The sequence below is a fragment of the Pelodiscus sinensis genome, chromosome 3, assembly GCF_049634645.1.
Source record: "Pelodiscus sinensis isolate JC-2024 chromosome 3, ASM4963464v1, whole genome shotgun sequence".
Lineage (NCBI taxonomy): Eukaryota > Metazoa > Chordata > Testudines > Trionychidae > Pelodiscus > Pelodiscus sinensis.
Window position 1 is genome coordinate 193,113,389 of NC_134713.1, and position 15,181 is coordinate 193,128,569.

Genomic DNA, 15,181 nt, shown 5'->3' on the forward strand with positions numbered 1-15,181 from the left:
GCTAGTGTATCATAATGAAGATTTTTGGCTGGGAGTATTTTAAATCAGCTCTTTGCTTTTGGATTTTTTAGGGGCCTAATACTTGTACAGGATATCACAGAGTCCTGTCGCTGCTCTCTGGTCTGCACCAAACGGCAAAAACAGCTGCTTACAGAGAGGCTGTACGTGTGATGCTGTGCACACTAAACAGAATGCTGTGGGCATCTGATCTGGAATTACTCAGCATCTTCCGCTCCTGGTGCCTTCCCTAGGAGTGGAGGGCTCCCTGCAGCCTGCTGAATCAGACCTAACATGTTAAGCTGCGGGGAAGCAAACGGTTGTAGCGTTGGGTTAGCTGGCAGTCGGATGCTTGCCCCATGGAAGAGCAGCAGACACCACGCCTCCAGGGTGCTGGGGGATGTAGGCTGTCTAGTGACCGCTCCTGCACTTGCTCTGCAGTTTTGCGCTCCCCTGCACTTAAGCAGCGGAGAGCCACAGCCATTCTCTTCCTGTTCCGGTCATGGCCCTTTGGGGCTCTGGGATATTGCTGGCAGCACAGAAACGCCTCTCCAGCCCTGCAGCCCTCCACCTGCAGCGCCTTTCACTCTCCATTCTCTTCTCCGAGGCTGTGCAAGGAGCCATGATTTGGCCGCTGTGTCTGTTTGGCGCCATGTACCATGCTCCAGAACATCCGCTTGCAATGCCAGACAGACCTGGTGTGGATTCCCTTTGCCTAGGGATGTAATAGTGTTAGTCAATTAACTGATAAGCAAAAGCATATAGGTAATGCTATAGACTATACACATTTCTTCCCCCCTGCTTGCCAATAATTTTTTTTAGCAGCCCGGCTCAGTCCTGGGACCTATCCCTGCTGAGGCTCTGCATTTAAAGTGTATTAGGAGCCGAGCGGGCAGGCCCCCCAGCTCAGTCCTGGCTTGCACTGGGTCTGGGAGCTCAGATCTTCCCCCCTTGTCTGGACAGGGGATGCTGCCACCCCATGCTGCTGCCTCTATATCAGAGGCAGCAGCGTGGGGTGACAGGCAGCCACTCTGAGGAGAGTTCCCCTCGCAGACCAGCTCCTGCCTGGCACTTTGCACTGCTGCCTCTGATACAGAGGCAGCAATGCAGAGTGGCAGGAGGCTCCTCAAGAGTCCCTGCCCCCGGGGACTATAGAATAGTCGAGTAACCAGTAAGAATTCATGAGGTTCATTGACTGCTCGATTAACCGCTGTGTAACATCCCTACCTTTGCCTGTACCATTCTGCTCTGTAAGAGATTCTAAGGTTGCCAGCAGAGCGGAGACAAAGTGCAGTTCACGCCAGAGATGTTAACAGATGGTTTCTTTTTGTAAACGTGTAGCCATTGAATTTTTTAGCAGTTACACGTTTACAGGCAGGGGGCAGGTGGGAGTCGGGTCCCCCCAAGCACCAGCTCCCGCCTGCTGCCTCTGTGCATACAGCTCCCACCTGTCCCCCAGCAGCAGCACGGGGGGCAGGCAGCTCCTTGAAAGCTGGCTTCCTATGTGTACCGGCGCCTGCCGGCCCTTCCACTCCCTGTGCTGCTGCCTCTCTCTCGAAGCCCCGAGCACAGACTCCTGCCTGCCCCCCGCGCTGCTGCCTCTGGCAGTCGGGGGGGAGGGGGGAGGTGGCTCTGCAGGAACAGGCACCTGCCTCCTACCTTGCTGCCTCTGATACAGAGGCAGCAAGGGGGGGGGGTGTAACCGTTAGGATTAACCGATGAGCCTAAGCTCATCGGTTAATCATGTAAACGGGTACACAGTAACATCCCTAGTTTACATAATACCACTTAAGGCAAGGGTGGGGAACCTGAGTCCCAGAGGCCGAATGCAGCCCCTGGATTGCCTGGATCTGGCCCCCGACGCTGCCCCCTTCCAGCAGTGGGGTGCCTGCGCTGGCACTGTAGTTCCTCGCTGTCCCCCCAGGGAGCTGGAGCACACAATGTACTAGCCCGGCCCCCCCAGGCTCTGATGCGTGAGGGGAAAGTGGGGGGTGCCTTCTCTGTCAGGGGCCACATCAGTGAGGGGTTTTTTTGTTTGTTTTTTGCTTCTCACTTGTGTGCAGCCCCCGACCCAGAAAAGGTTCCCTACTCCTGACTTAGCAGGAGAACACGTGAGTTTTTCTCCAGCATCAATGCTGTGTTTTAAAATCCGACTTGTGCAGTCTCGCGTCTCTTCCGTTGAGGGCTCAGCTCTGCAAAGCGCTGAGCACTTTGTTCCTAGTTCATTAACTCCCTTCAGACCATGGACAGTCCCACTGGCTGTAGGGGGACTGGGGGTATGTCTACACTACCCCGCTAGTTCGAACTAGCGGGGTAATGTATGCATACCGCACTTGCTAATGAAGCCCGGGATTTGAATTTCCCGGGCTTCATTAGCATAAGCGGGGAGCCGCCATTTTTAAATCCCCGCTGCTTCGAACCCCGTGTAGCGCGGCTACACGGGGCTCGAACTAGGTAGTTCGGACTAGGGTCCTATTCCGAACTACCGTTACTCCTCGTGAAACGAGGTGTACCGGTAGTTCGGAATAGGCACCCTAGTCCGAACTACCTAGTTCGAGCCCCGTGTAGCCGCGCTACACGGGGTTCGAAGCAGCGGGGATTTAAAAATGGCGGCTCCCCGCTTATGCTAATGAAGCCCGGGAAATTCAAATCCCGGGCTTCATTAGCAAGTGCGGTATGCATACATTACCCTCCTAGTTCGAACTAGCGGGGTAGTGTAGACATACCCTGGGTGTGCTTAAAGCTAAATACGTGTGTAAGTGCTTGCTGGGTCAGGGAGGGAGCGTGCACAGCAGCATACGGGACTGAGCCCTGAAGGAACAAAAAGAATCACTTCTGTTCCAGGCAGTGGTGGTTCTAAATATTGTAGCCTTTTAAGTATAAACCTGATGGAGAGGTGTGAGCGTGCGTGCGCATTCGTCTGTGAATCTGTCTCTTCAAGAACTCCTCCTAAATAGGAAGAGCTGGGCCACCAAATTTGGTAGGCAGCTTCCTCTTACAACTTAAAGCAAGATCGGGGTTTGGTTGTGCCAGGACAATGGGATGCGCCTGGAATGCAATTGTTTCTCATAACATGGAAAGGCAGGGCTCTGCTAGCAGGGATGGTTATATTGTGTAGTGACCACAGGGGGACAGCAAGGGGCCAGAGATGGGGACTGGGACAGCTATAACCCCATTGGGCCAGCAGGGGGCCGGGGTGGAGAAAGAGACAGCTATTTACTATATATTTGAGAGCGTTTGACTGTTCGTACGTCTGTGTCTGTCCCCCCAGCTGGGGGACATGCACTCCTCCCTCGGGGGTGCCTGCTGCCGTGGCAATGGACAGGCGCTTCTCACTTGGCCCCATGCTGCTGCGGTGAGAGAGGGCTGGGGTTGCCCTCTGTCCCTGGGCAGCCTTCAAACTGAACCCCTTATCCCCAGCCCAGAGCAATGATTTAAATGAAGGAAAACAAAACTTATTTGAGTTAAGGACCCAAGCAAGGCCGGGTAAATCCCTTAGATTTATGTATAGAAATATTTGGTACTGATTTGTTTCACGTTGGAATTTTGTTGTACTCGATGAAACCCGTTGGAGCTGTTGCTTTTTCTTAGGATCTGGTATTCGTTGCACGTTTTTAATCCTGTCTGTTAAACGTGTGTGAGCTGTTGTATGTCATTTTGATCACCTGGGGGTTTTTAGTTCTTGCAAAGAAAAGATGTAATATAACCTGACGGTCACTCTAACTTTTTATGTCTAGGTTGGAACAAATACCATGGATAATCCTTTGCTCAAGTACAGTGCAAAAGAGTATTTTTTTAAAGCTGCTCTCTGCCACTTTATTGTGGATGAGTTGAATGCGAAGGTTAGTGACCTCTGCTCTATTTTTCTAGGCTGTATCTAGATGAAACTTTGCAACATGAAGTAATGCTAATGTGACTGACTGATCCTGCCTTTCTGCAGCAAGGGTGTGAAATACAAATTTTCGGTTGATATGCAGGAGGGATGCAAATATGGGTCAAAACTGTTTAAACAGTTCAACGATTAAAATTACATCATTTTAACCGGTTAGTCATTAGTAGCGGTAGGGTCTTACTGTTGCTGCGGCAGGCACTTGGCCGGGGTCAGGGCTACTGAGGCATAGCCGGGACTGTAGCAGGAACCGGGGCGGCTGAGAACTGGTGCTGGGGTGCAGCCGGGACTGCTGGAAACCAGGGTTGTGATGCAGCTAGGAACTGGGCCCTCTGCCATAGGATCTGCCATTCTAACCGTACATTCCTACTCTCTCAGAACAACTGACTTCCTAATTTTTCTACGGATGGTTGCTGAGCTGGGGCCTGTTTCTCAAAGCAGATTCCCTTTTTACTCTTGCCAGCAACCGAGGCCCCGTTTGTTTCGGCAGCAGACAAGGGTGCGTAGAGAGATCAGTACCGCAAATCAAGCAGAGGTGTCTATGACCACATTCATCTCCGCAGACAATTATTTGCAAAAGAAAGGGAAGCAGGTATTAAAATCAGGCCCATCAACTCTCGGGTGCCATAAAATAGAACCGTCTTCATGTGGACGCAATCTCATAATAAGGGCACGATTTAAGCTTCTCCAAAGAGCCTCTTTCTATTACCCATCTTGGACAGGATTTAAAATACTGCAGGAGTCCTTTCGGGGGCTGACTTCCATCCTGCCTATTGCTTTTTTTGTTCTGTAGGCAGGACGGATGTTGGCGTATAGTCGTGTAAATGATTAATCGGTAAACCAGGGTTTATCGGTTAATTCTATTGACTACATGACCTCCCCTTCCCCCCTCCCCCTCCGCTGCCTCTGTATCCAAGGCAGCAAGGTGGGGGGAGGGGAGGCAGGAGCCGGTGCCTGTGAGGAACCAGCTTTTAAGCAAGGTCCTCACAAGCACCTGAGCCCATGGAGCCACCTGTCCCCCATCCCAGTGCTGCTGCCTCTGCACGCAGAGGGTGAGGGGGGCAGGCGGGAGCTGGTACATGTGGGGAGCCGGCTTTTAAGCCAGCTCTCTGCAGGTACTGGCTCTGCAGAGTCACCTGCCCCTTCCTCCCCCCCCTTGTTGCCTCCCACAGAAGTAATGGGAAGGGGAGGCGGGAATTGGTGCTCAGGGGAGCCAGCTTAAAAGCTAGTTCCTCTCCCCTTTCCTTCCCCCCGTGATGCTGCCTCTGATACAGAGGGAAGAGCACGTGTTGGAGGGCGGCCAGGATGCCGGCGCAACCCCTGACCATGGGGAGCTCGGACCCCCCGTGGACAGGGGCAGCCCCACACGGCCTGCTAAGTCAGTCCAAATAGTTCTGTGTGTTGGATCAGGCCATAGGTACCTGATTTGCACCTGCAATAAAGGTCAGGTTCTGAAACCCTTTAAAGTCACAATTCAAGCTGAAAAAACAACAGACAGCAGACCTAGCTTCTGCTTCAGAGGAAGCCTGTCTGTTCTCCTGTGCAAGTCATTCCCTTAGCTTTGCAGTCTCTGTTGTTTCTAGTTTCTTCTAGTATCTTACAGGGAAGAAAGGGAAATGGGGTCTCTCTTTCTCTCTCTCTCTTTTTTTTTTTTTAAAGTTCTCTGAATCCTAGGGCTGGAAGAGACCTCAGAAGGTCATGAAGTCCAGCCCCCTGCCCAAAGCAGGACCAGTCCCAACTAAATCAACCCAGCCAGGGCTTTGTCAAGCCGAGACTTAAAAACCTCTACGGATGGAGATGCCACCCCCTCTCTAGATAACCCATCCCAGTACTTCACCACCCTCCTAAGGAAATAGTTTTTCCTAATATCCCACCTAGACCTCCCCCACTGTAACTTGAGCCCATTGCTCCTTGTTCTGCCATCCATCGCCACTGAGAACAGCCTCTCTCCATCCTCTTTGGAACCTCCCTTCAGGAAGTTAAAGGCTGCTATCAAATCCCCCCTCACTCTTCTCTTCTGCAGATTAAGGGTGTGTCTAGACTACAGAGTTTTGTTGACAAAAGTGGACTTTTGTCGACAAAACTATACCTGCGTCTACACCACCGCTGAGTTCTGTTGACAATATGTCGACAGCAGTTTTGTCGACACTGGTAAACCACATTTTACGAGGCATAACGCCTTCTGTCGACAGAGTTCTGTCGACAGAAGGTGTTATTGCATGTAGGGTTGTGTCTAGACTACAGGGTTTTGTCGACAAAGCAGTTTGCTTTGTCGACAGAACTGAATGTGTCTAGACACTCTTTGTCGACAGAAGCTTTGACAGTATCTGTCGACAAAACTTCTGTCGACAAAACCCTGTAGTCTAGACCAGTGGTCCCCAACTTTTTCAGGTTGGTGGGCGCCAGGGGGCGGGGACACTTGCCCGCCCGGGGGCGGGGCCCCCCCCAGCCGTATGCCCGGGGGCGGGGCCCCCTCCATAGCCGCGCGCCCGGGGAAGGCGCCCCCTGGCAAGCCCGGCGCGCCCCTCCCCCCGTAAGCGCCGCGGGGCCGGGGCCGGCGCTCCCCCCCCCTGTAAGCGCCGCGGGGCCGGCAAGGGCATGCGCGGTGCTCCCGGGGGCGGGGCCAAGGCCGGCGCCGGCAAGGGTACGCGCGGCGCCCCCGGGGCCAGGACCGGCCATGCGCCCGGGGCTGGCACCTGCCAGCCCAGATTGCTCCGCGGGCGCATGTAAAGAGCCCGGCGGGCGCCATGGCGCCCGTGGGCACCGGGTTGGGGACCATGGGTCTAGACGTACCCTAAATAAGCTCAAATCCCTCATCCTCTCGTCGTAGGTCATATGCTCCAGCCCCCTAATCATTTTGGTTGCTCTCTGCTGGATCCTCTCCAATGCGTCCACATCCTTTCTGTTGGGGGGGGGGGGCCTGGAACTGGACACAATACTCCAGGTGTGGCCTCACCAGAGCTGAATAAAGGGGAATAATGACTTCTCTGGATCTGCTGGCAATGCTCCTCCTAATGCAACCTAATATGCCATTCACCTTCTTGGCTACAAGGGCACACTGTTGACTCACATCCAGCTTCTCATCCACTGTAACCCCCAGGTCCTTTTCTGCAGAACTGCTACTTAGCCAGTCGGTCCCCAGCCTGTAACAATACTTGGGATTTTTCCGTCCCAAGTGCAGGACTCTGCATTTGTCCTTGTTGAACCTCATCAGATTTCTTGCGGCCCAATCCTCTATTTCTGTCTAGGTCACTCTGGACCCTATCCCTGCCCTCCAGTGTATCTACCTCTCTCCCTAGTTTTAGTATCATCCAGGGGCGGCCCGTGAGCCTAGGCAGACTAGGCGCCCGATGACGGCATCACAAGGCACCCGGGCGTCCCATTATTATGTCACGGCCATTGACGGCCGTGCAGGCAGGGGTGCCAATCGCGCCTTCTGCCTGGGGTGCCAGCTACTACAGCCGGTCTCGGGCTGCTCCTGGTGTCCTCTGCAAACTTGCTGAGGGTGCAATCCATCCCCTCATCCAGGTCATTAATAAAGATGTTGAACAAAATGTGGATCTAGATCCAAACTCTCCTTTCCGGCTTCCTCCCTCAAACAGCAGACATTCCCCTCCCCCAACCGCCCACTGTAGAAATGTCAGTAAGGTTAGGTGGAAAAGGATAGTCTTATTAGAGGCTGTGCGATGAGGCAGGGCAGGAGCATCACCTGTCGCAACAAGGGGCTTCAGACTGAAATCAGCCTTCTAGCCCGTTATTTTGCCTCCTAACATTCTCCGTTAGGCAAAGAACAAGCTTGGGCCTTAAATTTCTTTGTGTGCTTGAGATTTTACTGGAATCTGTTGTGTTAGGCTGTTTGTTGCAGTGTGTTAGGGTGAGGTTATATAAAGACAGTGACCAGGTGAATAACTCTTGCATTTGGCTGAAACCCAGTGCTTGCTTTTTCTAGTAATTTTAACTTCTCTGTTTCAGCTTGCTCTTGAGAAGTATGAAGAAATGTTTCCAGCATTCACAGATTCAAGAGAGTGCAAGCTAGTGAAAGTAAGTCGAACTGATGTTAAATATAGTTACCCTGAAAGTTGAGTCATTTGTCAGAAAATAAACAACTCTGCACTTTACTATCTTTCCCTTACCGTATAGTATGTTGATCTGTTCATATTATTTGTGTACATTAGAGGGCGCCCACATGAGTTTATATCTGGCTTGGAATTGTACAGAACTTGTTTAACTTGTGAGATAATTATCATTTGTCTCTAGCTTAATCTTAATGAAAGTACATATTTTATTACACATAAGCAAATATAGCAATAGATCCAAAGGGCTTATTGGATAGTTCCATACATTGTCTGTACGTTGCTGGATTTAACAGGTTCAGGAATTCCTCATGCTGCGTGAAGCACACGCATTGGTTATCTTTTTCCATTTGTTGATGGAGAAGAGTGTTAGGTATAATCCGTAAATCATAGTGCAGTGGTTCTCAAAGTGTGGTCCTCATGGACCAACCACCTTGCAGGTAGTCTGCGGGCTTGGGACTCCAGCCCTGTGCACTCCCCCTCACGTGGTTGGAGTGCTAGCTTCCTGCTGTGTGTGGGGGGGGGGGGAGAACCCTGAACCCTGAATCTGGCTCGTTGGAGGAACCAGCTGCTCCCCTTCCTGCTGGCTGGGAAAAGGGGAGTGCAGGAAACCGCTTGCCTGGAGGCTTTCCCAAGTGCTCCTATTGGCCAGAATCACAGCCAGAATCCCTATCCCTGGCAGCCCCCTCCTCATTTTTGGCCCCACACCAGAGCCTGGGGGAACGGCCCACAAAAATCTACTAGCCCTGAGATCCCAGAAGAGTTAATCTGGCCTGTGGGGAGCCCTGAACTTCTGTCCTCCCTTCTATGCTTCCTCTCCCATGGGGCAGAAGCAGGAGGAGAGTATAACTTCTGACTGATTTTTCTGTGGGTCAGTGGCTGCCAACCCCCAAAAAGGTCCCCCCCCCCCCCCCCCCCGTTATAAATAAAGACAATGTTGAAAGCTTTTGTTTTGGACATAAATTAATATTTTACTTGATTAAAAATGAAGTTTGGTAAACTAACATGAGAAAGTTAGAGCGCTTAATCTATTTACAGATTTTGATTTAGATTAATAATATTTCATTTCTTACCAGTGATATGCCCTCCTATGTTATAACTGCAGATTTATGTTTTTATGCTCCAGTAGCCTAATATGAATCATTTACTATTTAAGGTATTTAGAGAGACATGAAGGCATTTTGTCGTCATGGGTGGTTTGCTGGTGGCCTGCGGAAAGGTTTGCATTGGGCGGGGTGGGCCCCAGGCTAGAAAGGTTGAGAACCGCTGTCACAGGGTAACGGAGTACTCAGACTAGCATGTGCACAATCTGATGCTGGGAATGGAAGTGATACATTTCCCATACTAAAGTATAACCCTTGCCTCTAATTCTGGTAGAAGCTGCTGGAAGCTCATGAGGACCAAAACTGTGATGCGTACACTGAGGCCGTAAGTAGTCAAGCCGTACCCTGAGGCATTTGTGGCACACTATTCCCGGACCAAAGTTCAAAGAAGCCTCCTTCTAGTCTCCATTTTTGCATGCTAATTTTGTCCGCTCGGTTATTTGCACGAGAGTTCCTGGGCATTGTTGTTCTTTGCACTGTTAGCATCCTCAGTGCTGTATGAAACACCCAGGCAAAGACCCCGATTCCCACTTAACGCTGCTCTGTTTACCCTTCTGGAGCAATGGCCTAAGTCAGTGGTCCCCAACCTTTCGGGGCTGCTGGGCGCCCGGGGGCGGGGCCACTCACGTGTCGGACATCCGGGGGCGGGGCTGCTCACGTGCCACGCGTCCGAGGGCGGGGCTGCCCATGTGCTGCGCACCCAGGGCCGGCACCACCCATGTGCCCAGGGCAGGAGCTGTGCATACGCCACGCGCCCGGGGCAGGAGCCGTGCATGCGCCGGCCCAGATCAGTTGGCGGGCGCACATAAATGCCCTGGCGGGCACCATGGCACCCACAGGTACCACGTTGGGGACCCCTGGCCTAAGTGTATGTGAAAATTCAGGCTACTGTCTCTGTCCTGAGGACCTGGCAGAGTTTATAATCTAAGGCATAATTCGGTACTGGGTAACACATCCCTAGCTACTACCCTGATTTTAGTAAGTGACTAATCCACTATCTGATAAGTCGCTCCCTCCCCCCCTTGATGCCTCTGTCAGAGAGAGGCAGCTGGGGGGGAGCAGGAGCTTAAAAGCTGGTTCTCCCCTGCAGCATCTCCGTGGGGCGGGGCAGGGGCGCAGCGGGGAACTGGTGGCACTTCCGCCTTCGAAACGTAGCAAGAGCAGGGCTCTTGTACATTTCAAAAGCAAAGTGCGCAGGGAGCACAGGGCCAGCGGGGGACTCAAGCAGTCCCCTGCTGACTCTATGCTCCCTGCGGTGTTTCCACCTTTGAAATGTAACAGGAGCCGGCAGGGCTCTCGCTACATTTTAAAGGCGGAGGCGCCCTTTTTGAATAGTCAATGCAAATTCCATCGACTATTCGACTAGTTGATTAAATTTAACATCCCTAGTAGTAGCAGATCAGGTCCTAAAAGCTTAAACATCTCTAGGTCTTCACGTGTGTACTCGGTGCTTCGTATTAGTGCAGCAGTACAAAGCAGCTGAAAATGTAAAAAGGTCCCTGTTCAGCAAACTGCCCCACATCAGCAAAGCCCTTAAGCACATGCTTAAGTTCCACTGAAATACATAGAGACTTGGGTGAGGTTTTTTTAAATGACCAGTTCTCCTACTGGTCATCACTGCATTTTGAGGTCTCTGCTCCCCACTCCAGTTCCTTCTTCCCTTTTTTTCCAACAATCCTGGTCTGTTTTGCTTGATCTAGGAGAGTGAACTACAGGGTATCCTCCATGATCGTTTTATCTTGCCCTGAAAAGGCCAATAGCAAGAGAGGAAGAGCACTGGGGCAGGGGGTTGCCACAAACTCTCTCCTCCTCTCTCTCAGAGGTGGTGCTAATGTGCCACGGCTTTCTACGCTGAAGCAGTGTCCTGCTCTCTTAGATTTTTATATTAGAAACTCCCACTGATTGTAGTGAGCTTTGGATCAGCCCTTTACTACATGTATCACTGGCTTAAGGAATAACAGAAATGACCAGCAAATGAATTGTAGCACATAATTTACTGTTGGGGTAGTGATGGCATGTTCCAGTTTGCCCTCTGTTAAACCGTGTTCAACTTCCTTCCACTTAGGTTAAGGAATTTGACTCAATATCTCGCTTGGATCAATGGCTTACCACTATGTTGCTTCGCATCAAAAAGTCAGTCCAAGGAGATGGTGATGGAGACCTGAAGTGAATTATTTATGGTATATATGGCATGCAGCCTAACTCCTAAATAATCTGTTTTTGTGTAATGGCCAGGGACCATTATGGGATACTTAACGATATGTCTAGCTTAATTTTGTTGCTTATGAACCAAATGACGTGTATTGTTAGTATCCTGGTGTCTTTTTGATGACCTGGATGGATGAGAATTGATACCCCTAGGTGTTGCTAAGAGATCTTCCATATGTGAGAGCAATAGCGGGATTCACTAGACTGTTGAAATCAGTGAAAGAAATGCTTGTGGCAAAAATATATTTTTTGGTAGCTGGTGAGCCAGAAGTCTTTCATTTTTAATTTTCGTTTTGCTGCCATTTCTCTCCTAGCTCATTGTCTTCCACACCTTTGATCCATGCTTGTAAATATGACATACAGTACACAGTATTTTCTGATCTAATGCTATATTGCTAGAGTTTTATGTTTTTAATGGACCTTTCTCTATGTAGACTTTTGTTTTTAAAATGATAAAGCTATTTTAATGATGGTAGTGAAAAGCTTATGATTTTTATATACAGTATGCATGTGTGTCTGTGTACATACTCTACAGATACATGTGTGCATGAATAAATACATAATGATCTGGGTCTAAAAACATTAATCTTCATGTGTGTGTGGGAGGGGGTCCGCTTATAATGTAAATTACCTTCTCCCCAAAACACTCATTAACTAGGACCTAGCTTATATATTTTTCTGTTTAAGAAATATATATAACATTTAAGTTTCTTCTATTTTTTTCCCTTGGATATGTTTTTTCCGCTCATTTTATTTTTTGGTGTATACCATCTCTCCTGCCCTAAGATGACTTTAACAGGTAATAATATATTTTTCTAACCTTTCATTTACGTAAGTTCCTGCTATTGTCTTTGCTGCAGGTTTTTTGTATGTGCCAGAACACTATTTCGTTACCTTGGTGCTGTTGGCAAGTCTGTGTCAATGGTATGCGGTGTAGTGACTGAATTAGACTTGCTCTTAGCTTAAGATACACCTTTTCAGCACTGCTGGACAACAGCTTGCCCAGGCTTGCTTTAAAACTATGTAGAAAATAAAAATCACATACAATGATCTTGAAGAACATCTGTGAATCCTAATTTCTGTTTGTATGTGCCTAGCCTAGTTTCAATGGAGATAGACAAGCTACCTATATTAAATATATGTATCAAAGTGAGGGATATTCATGACCATTGCAGTTTCAGTGTTGTGGCTTAATATTTCAGTGCAATTCCAGTAAGATGTAGAAATGATTTAATTTTTACATCACCAGTGCTGCTTAGGTAGTGAAAGGCTACTGGTTTTATTTTGCATAAATGCTTCTTGTCATTTGAGCTTTTAAATATTGGATACTCATAAAATAGGAAAACACTACTATCCCATAGTTTGGTACCTGTACTGTGCAGCTATCTATGGTCTAGGTTGGTTTTTGCTCTCTTGTGGAGGAAAGACCTGCCCAAACAGGGTACTAACTGACTTTCATTTTTAAGAATATCTATTTTTTTTCCTGTGCTTCTAGCTTTCCTTAATAAAATGGAACTGAGTGGCTATATTGCCTGACACACAGTAAAAGTATGGGTACGTAGTAATCCTAGCAAACAGCACACACATTTGTTTACAGAAAATATCAAGTGATATCATAAATTCCAGGAAAGAACATGGTTGCATTGACTTATGTTTCAGAGGGACAGCCATGTTAGTCTGTAACTGAAAAACTTAAAAAACAGCAAGTAGTCCTGCAGCACCTTAGAGACTAACAAAAAAATGTAGCTTGTTAGTCTCTGTCCCGTAGGACTACTTGCTGTTTAAGTTCATTGACTTACATCAGTCAGTTTAAACTTTCTTCCATGTTATCTAGATGTGTTTGTAAATGATTCCAGGAAGGGATCTACCCCTGCTTTCAGCTCTGTGCTGTGTAGTGAGTTTGGCTTTTCTTGTAATTGAAATAAACAGCACTATTGGCATTCGTTGAAATTGGACAAAATTGTTTCCTCACCCCTCAAGAATTTAAAAAGCTTCTTAGGAAAAACTTGCTTGGTTTGTTGGATGGAGATGTGTGGCTTCAATGAGACATAGGGGAAATGGGAGGAGCTGGCTCTGATAAGAAACAGACTCCAATAGGGTGGGAAGTGTTAAAAAGCTGCAACTTCTTGTGCGATTAACATTTGCTTAGCTTGGCTGATCTAATTAGAAATGACTCACTTGGGCCTCCCTTTAGGGAACACTCCTGTACAAAGCCAACTTTTCTTTAACAGATATGCCAGCATACTCCTGTAGTGTGGGTGCAGCTTGCAGCTCTGGAAGGGGTTTTTCTGTCAGGGTACAAAACCATGGCCCTGGGCATGAACTAGCATGTAAGCTTACAGATGCATTTTCCCATTGATTTAACTGAGGTTAGAACAGCATAGCTTTGCTCAGGGGCTGGATTTTTCACACCTGAATGCTACAGTTGTGTTGACTCAGTTTAAGGTGTGCCTCTACAAAGACAAGCCAGAGGGGAAAAGAAAAGGCTTAAGAGTAGTCCTATATATTTAAAAAAGCTCAGGTCTAAGAAGAAATGAGATGTTAAGCTGTTTTGTAGAAAGGCATTTGTTTTTTCAAACTTTCCTTATGCAAAGAGGAACATTTATATCAGACAAAACTCAGTTTAGCCAAGTTTAGTGAAAATCTACACAGGTAACACCACACACAATAGCCACATTCAACACTTCATACACAAGTCGGCACTAGTTATATTTTACTTTCCATGGCTGGTTTATTTTTCCAGGACCTGAAACACAGTATTTTGCACAATTATGATAGTATGCATAAATTATTGCTGTAACAGAACGATGTACTAGTCTGTAAGCCGTTATTAATGCACTCTAATGTAGTAGTCTTGTCTAACTGCAAATCTTGGTGATTTTGTATAGTAGCATGTCATCTGTAATGTAATAATTTGCTGTAAGCCGTGATACCAGTTTTCAAATCATGTAATCAGAGCAAACTGTCAGGCTGTTATTTTTCCTTGCCCTGGGTCAAGAATCTGTACTATGAAAACTAATAATGAAATGGCCTTAGCAGGAACAGATTGTGTGAATTCTACAGTAATAAAATGAAAGTGAAGCAATTGTAATGAGCATTCTTGTCTGTAGACTAGCAGTGGCCATGAGCTGTGTTAATGGTAAGAGACCCTTTTGTCAGCGAGTGCTCTGCAGCAAGTGGTTCCACCTTCTGCATGGTTCATGTGTAAATCTTCAGAATGCTCTGCACTGAATTTCCCTACTGCCACCAACACGACACTACGTGATTATTTATCTCATCCAGACTCACGTAAACTATCAGCTGTTGAATTACTGTTCTAAGCTGATGTGTCATAGGCAAACAGGGTGTGTTTTCATGGGCATGAGCCCCGGAGTAGCTTGTAGTGCAGTGGTCCCCAACATGGTGCCCGCGAGTGCCGTGGCACCCGCCGGGCCATTTCTGTGCGCCTGCCGAGTGATTGGGGCCGGCCCTGCCCCCGAGTGCACAGCACAGGGGCGGTGCCAGCCCCAGGTGCGCAGCATATGGGCATCCCCGCCCCTGGGCATGCAAAACAGGAGCAGCACCGTCCGTGGCCCTGCCCCCGGGTGCCCCAAAAGGTTGGGGACCACTGTTGTAGTGGATAGATTTCACTTTTAGGAAATCCTTCAAATTGGTCCTACTGAATTTTGCCTAGATAGGCTGTCAGGTTCCTCTTTCACCCATGCTAGGGCTGATTCAGGCTTATGGGAAATACTGTCCACACGGACTAGCCAGGATTGACCAGTTAACCAAGAAGGGAGGGCCTCATGTCCCTTAGTACTCAATACTGCATGCACAACTGAAGTTCTTATAGGGCTACAATAGGATTTGTTCATGTGTGAAAATGAATCTAGTAGAATTTTCTGATGCATATTATAACATTACAATGATTG

The 15,181-nt window shown here is 48.5% G+C and overlaps 1 protein-coding gene across 3 annotated transcripts in view; it reads left to right on the forward strand.

Annotated features, from left to right (window-relative positions):
* NAPB (NSF attachment protein beta) overlaps positions 1-15,181 on the forward strand; it is a 45,436-nt gene that overhangs the window by 23,349 nt on the left and 6,906 nt on the right. For 2 of the 3 annotated variants that reach the window (XM_075925729.1, XM_075925730.1), the window contains 4 exons: positions 3,735-3,839; positions 7,859-7,927; positions 9,337-9,387; positions 11,128-14,355. In XM_075925729.1, the coding sequence (XP_075781844.1) occupies positions 3,735-3,839; positions 7,859-7,927; positions 9,337-9,387; positions 11,128-11,232 (330 nt within the window). In that variant the 3' untranslated portion in view covers positions 11,233-14,355. Of the gene's footprint in view, positions 1-3,734; positions 3,840-7,858; positions 7,928-9,336; positions 9,388-11,127; positions 14,356-15,181 lie in introns of those variants that run through there. The other variant, XM_075925731.1, reaches the window with a different exon arrangement.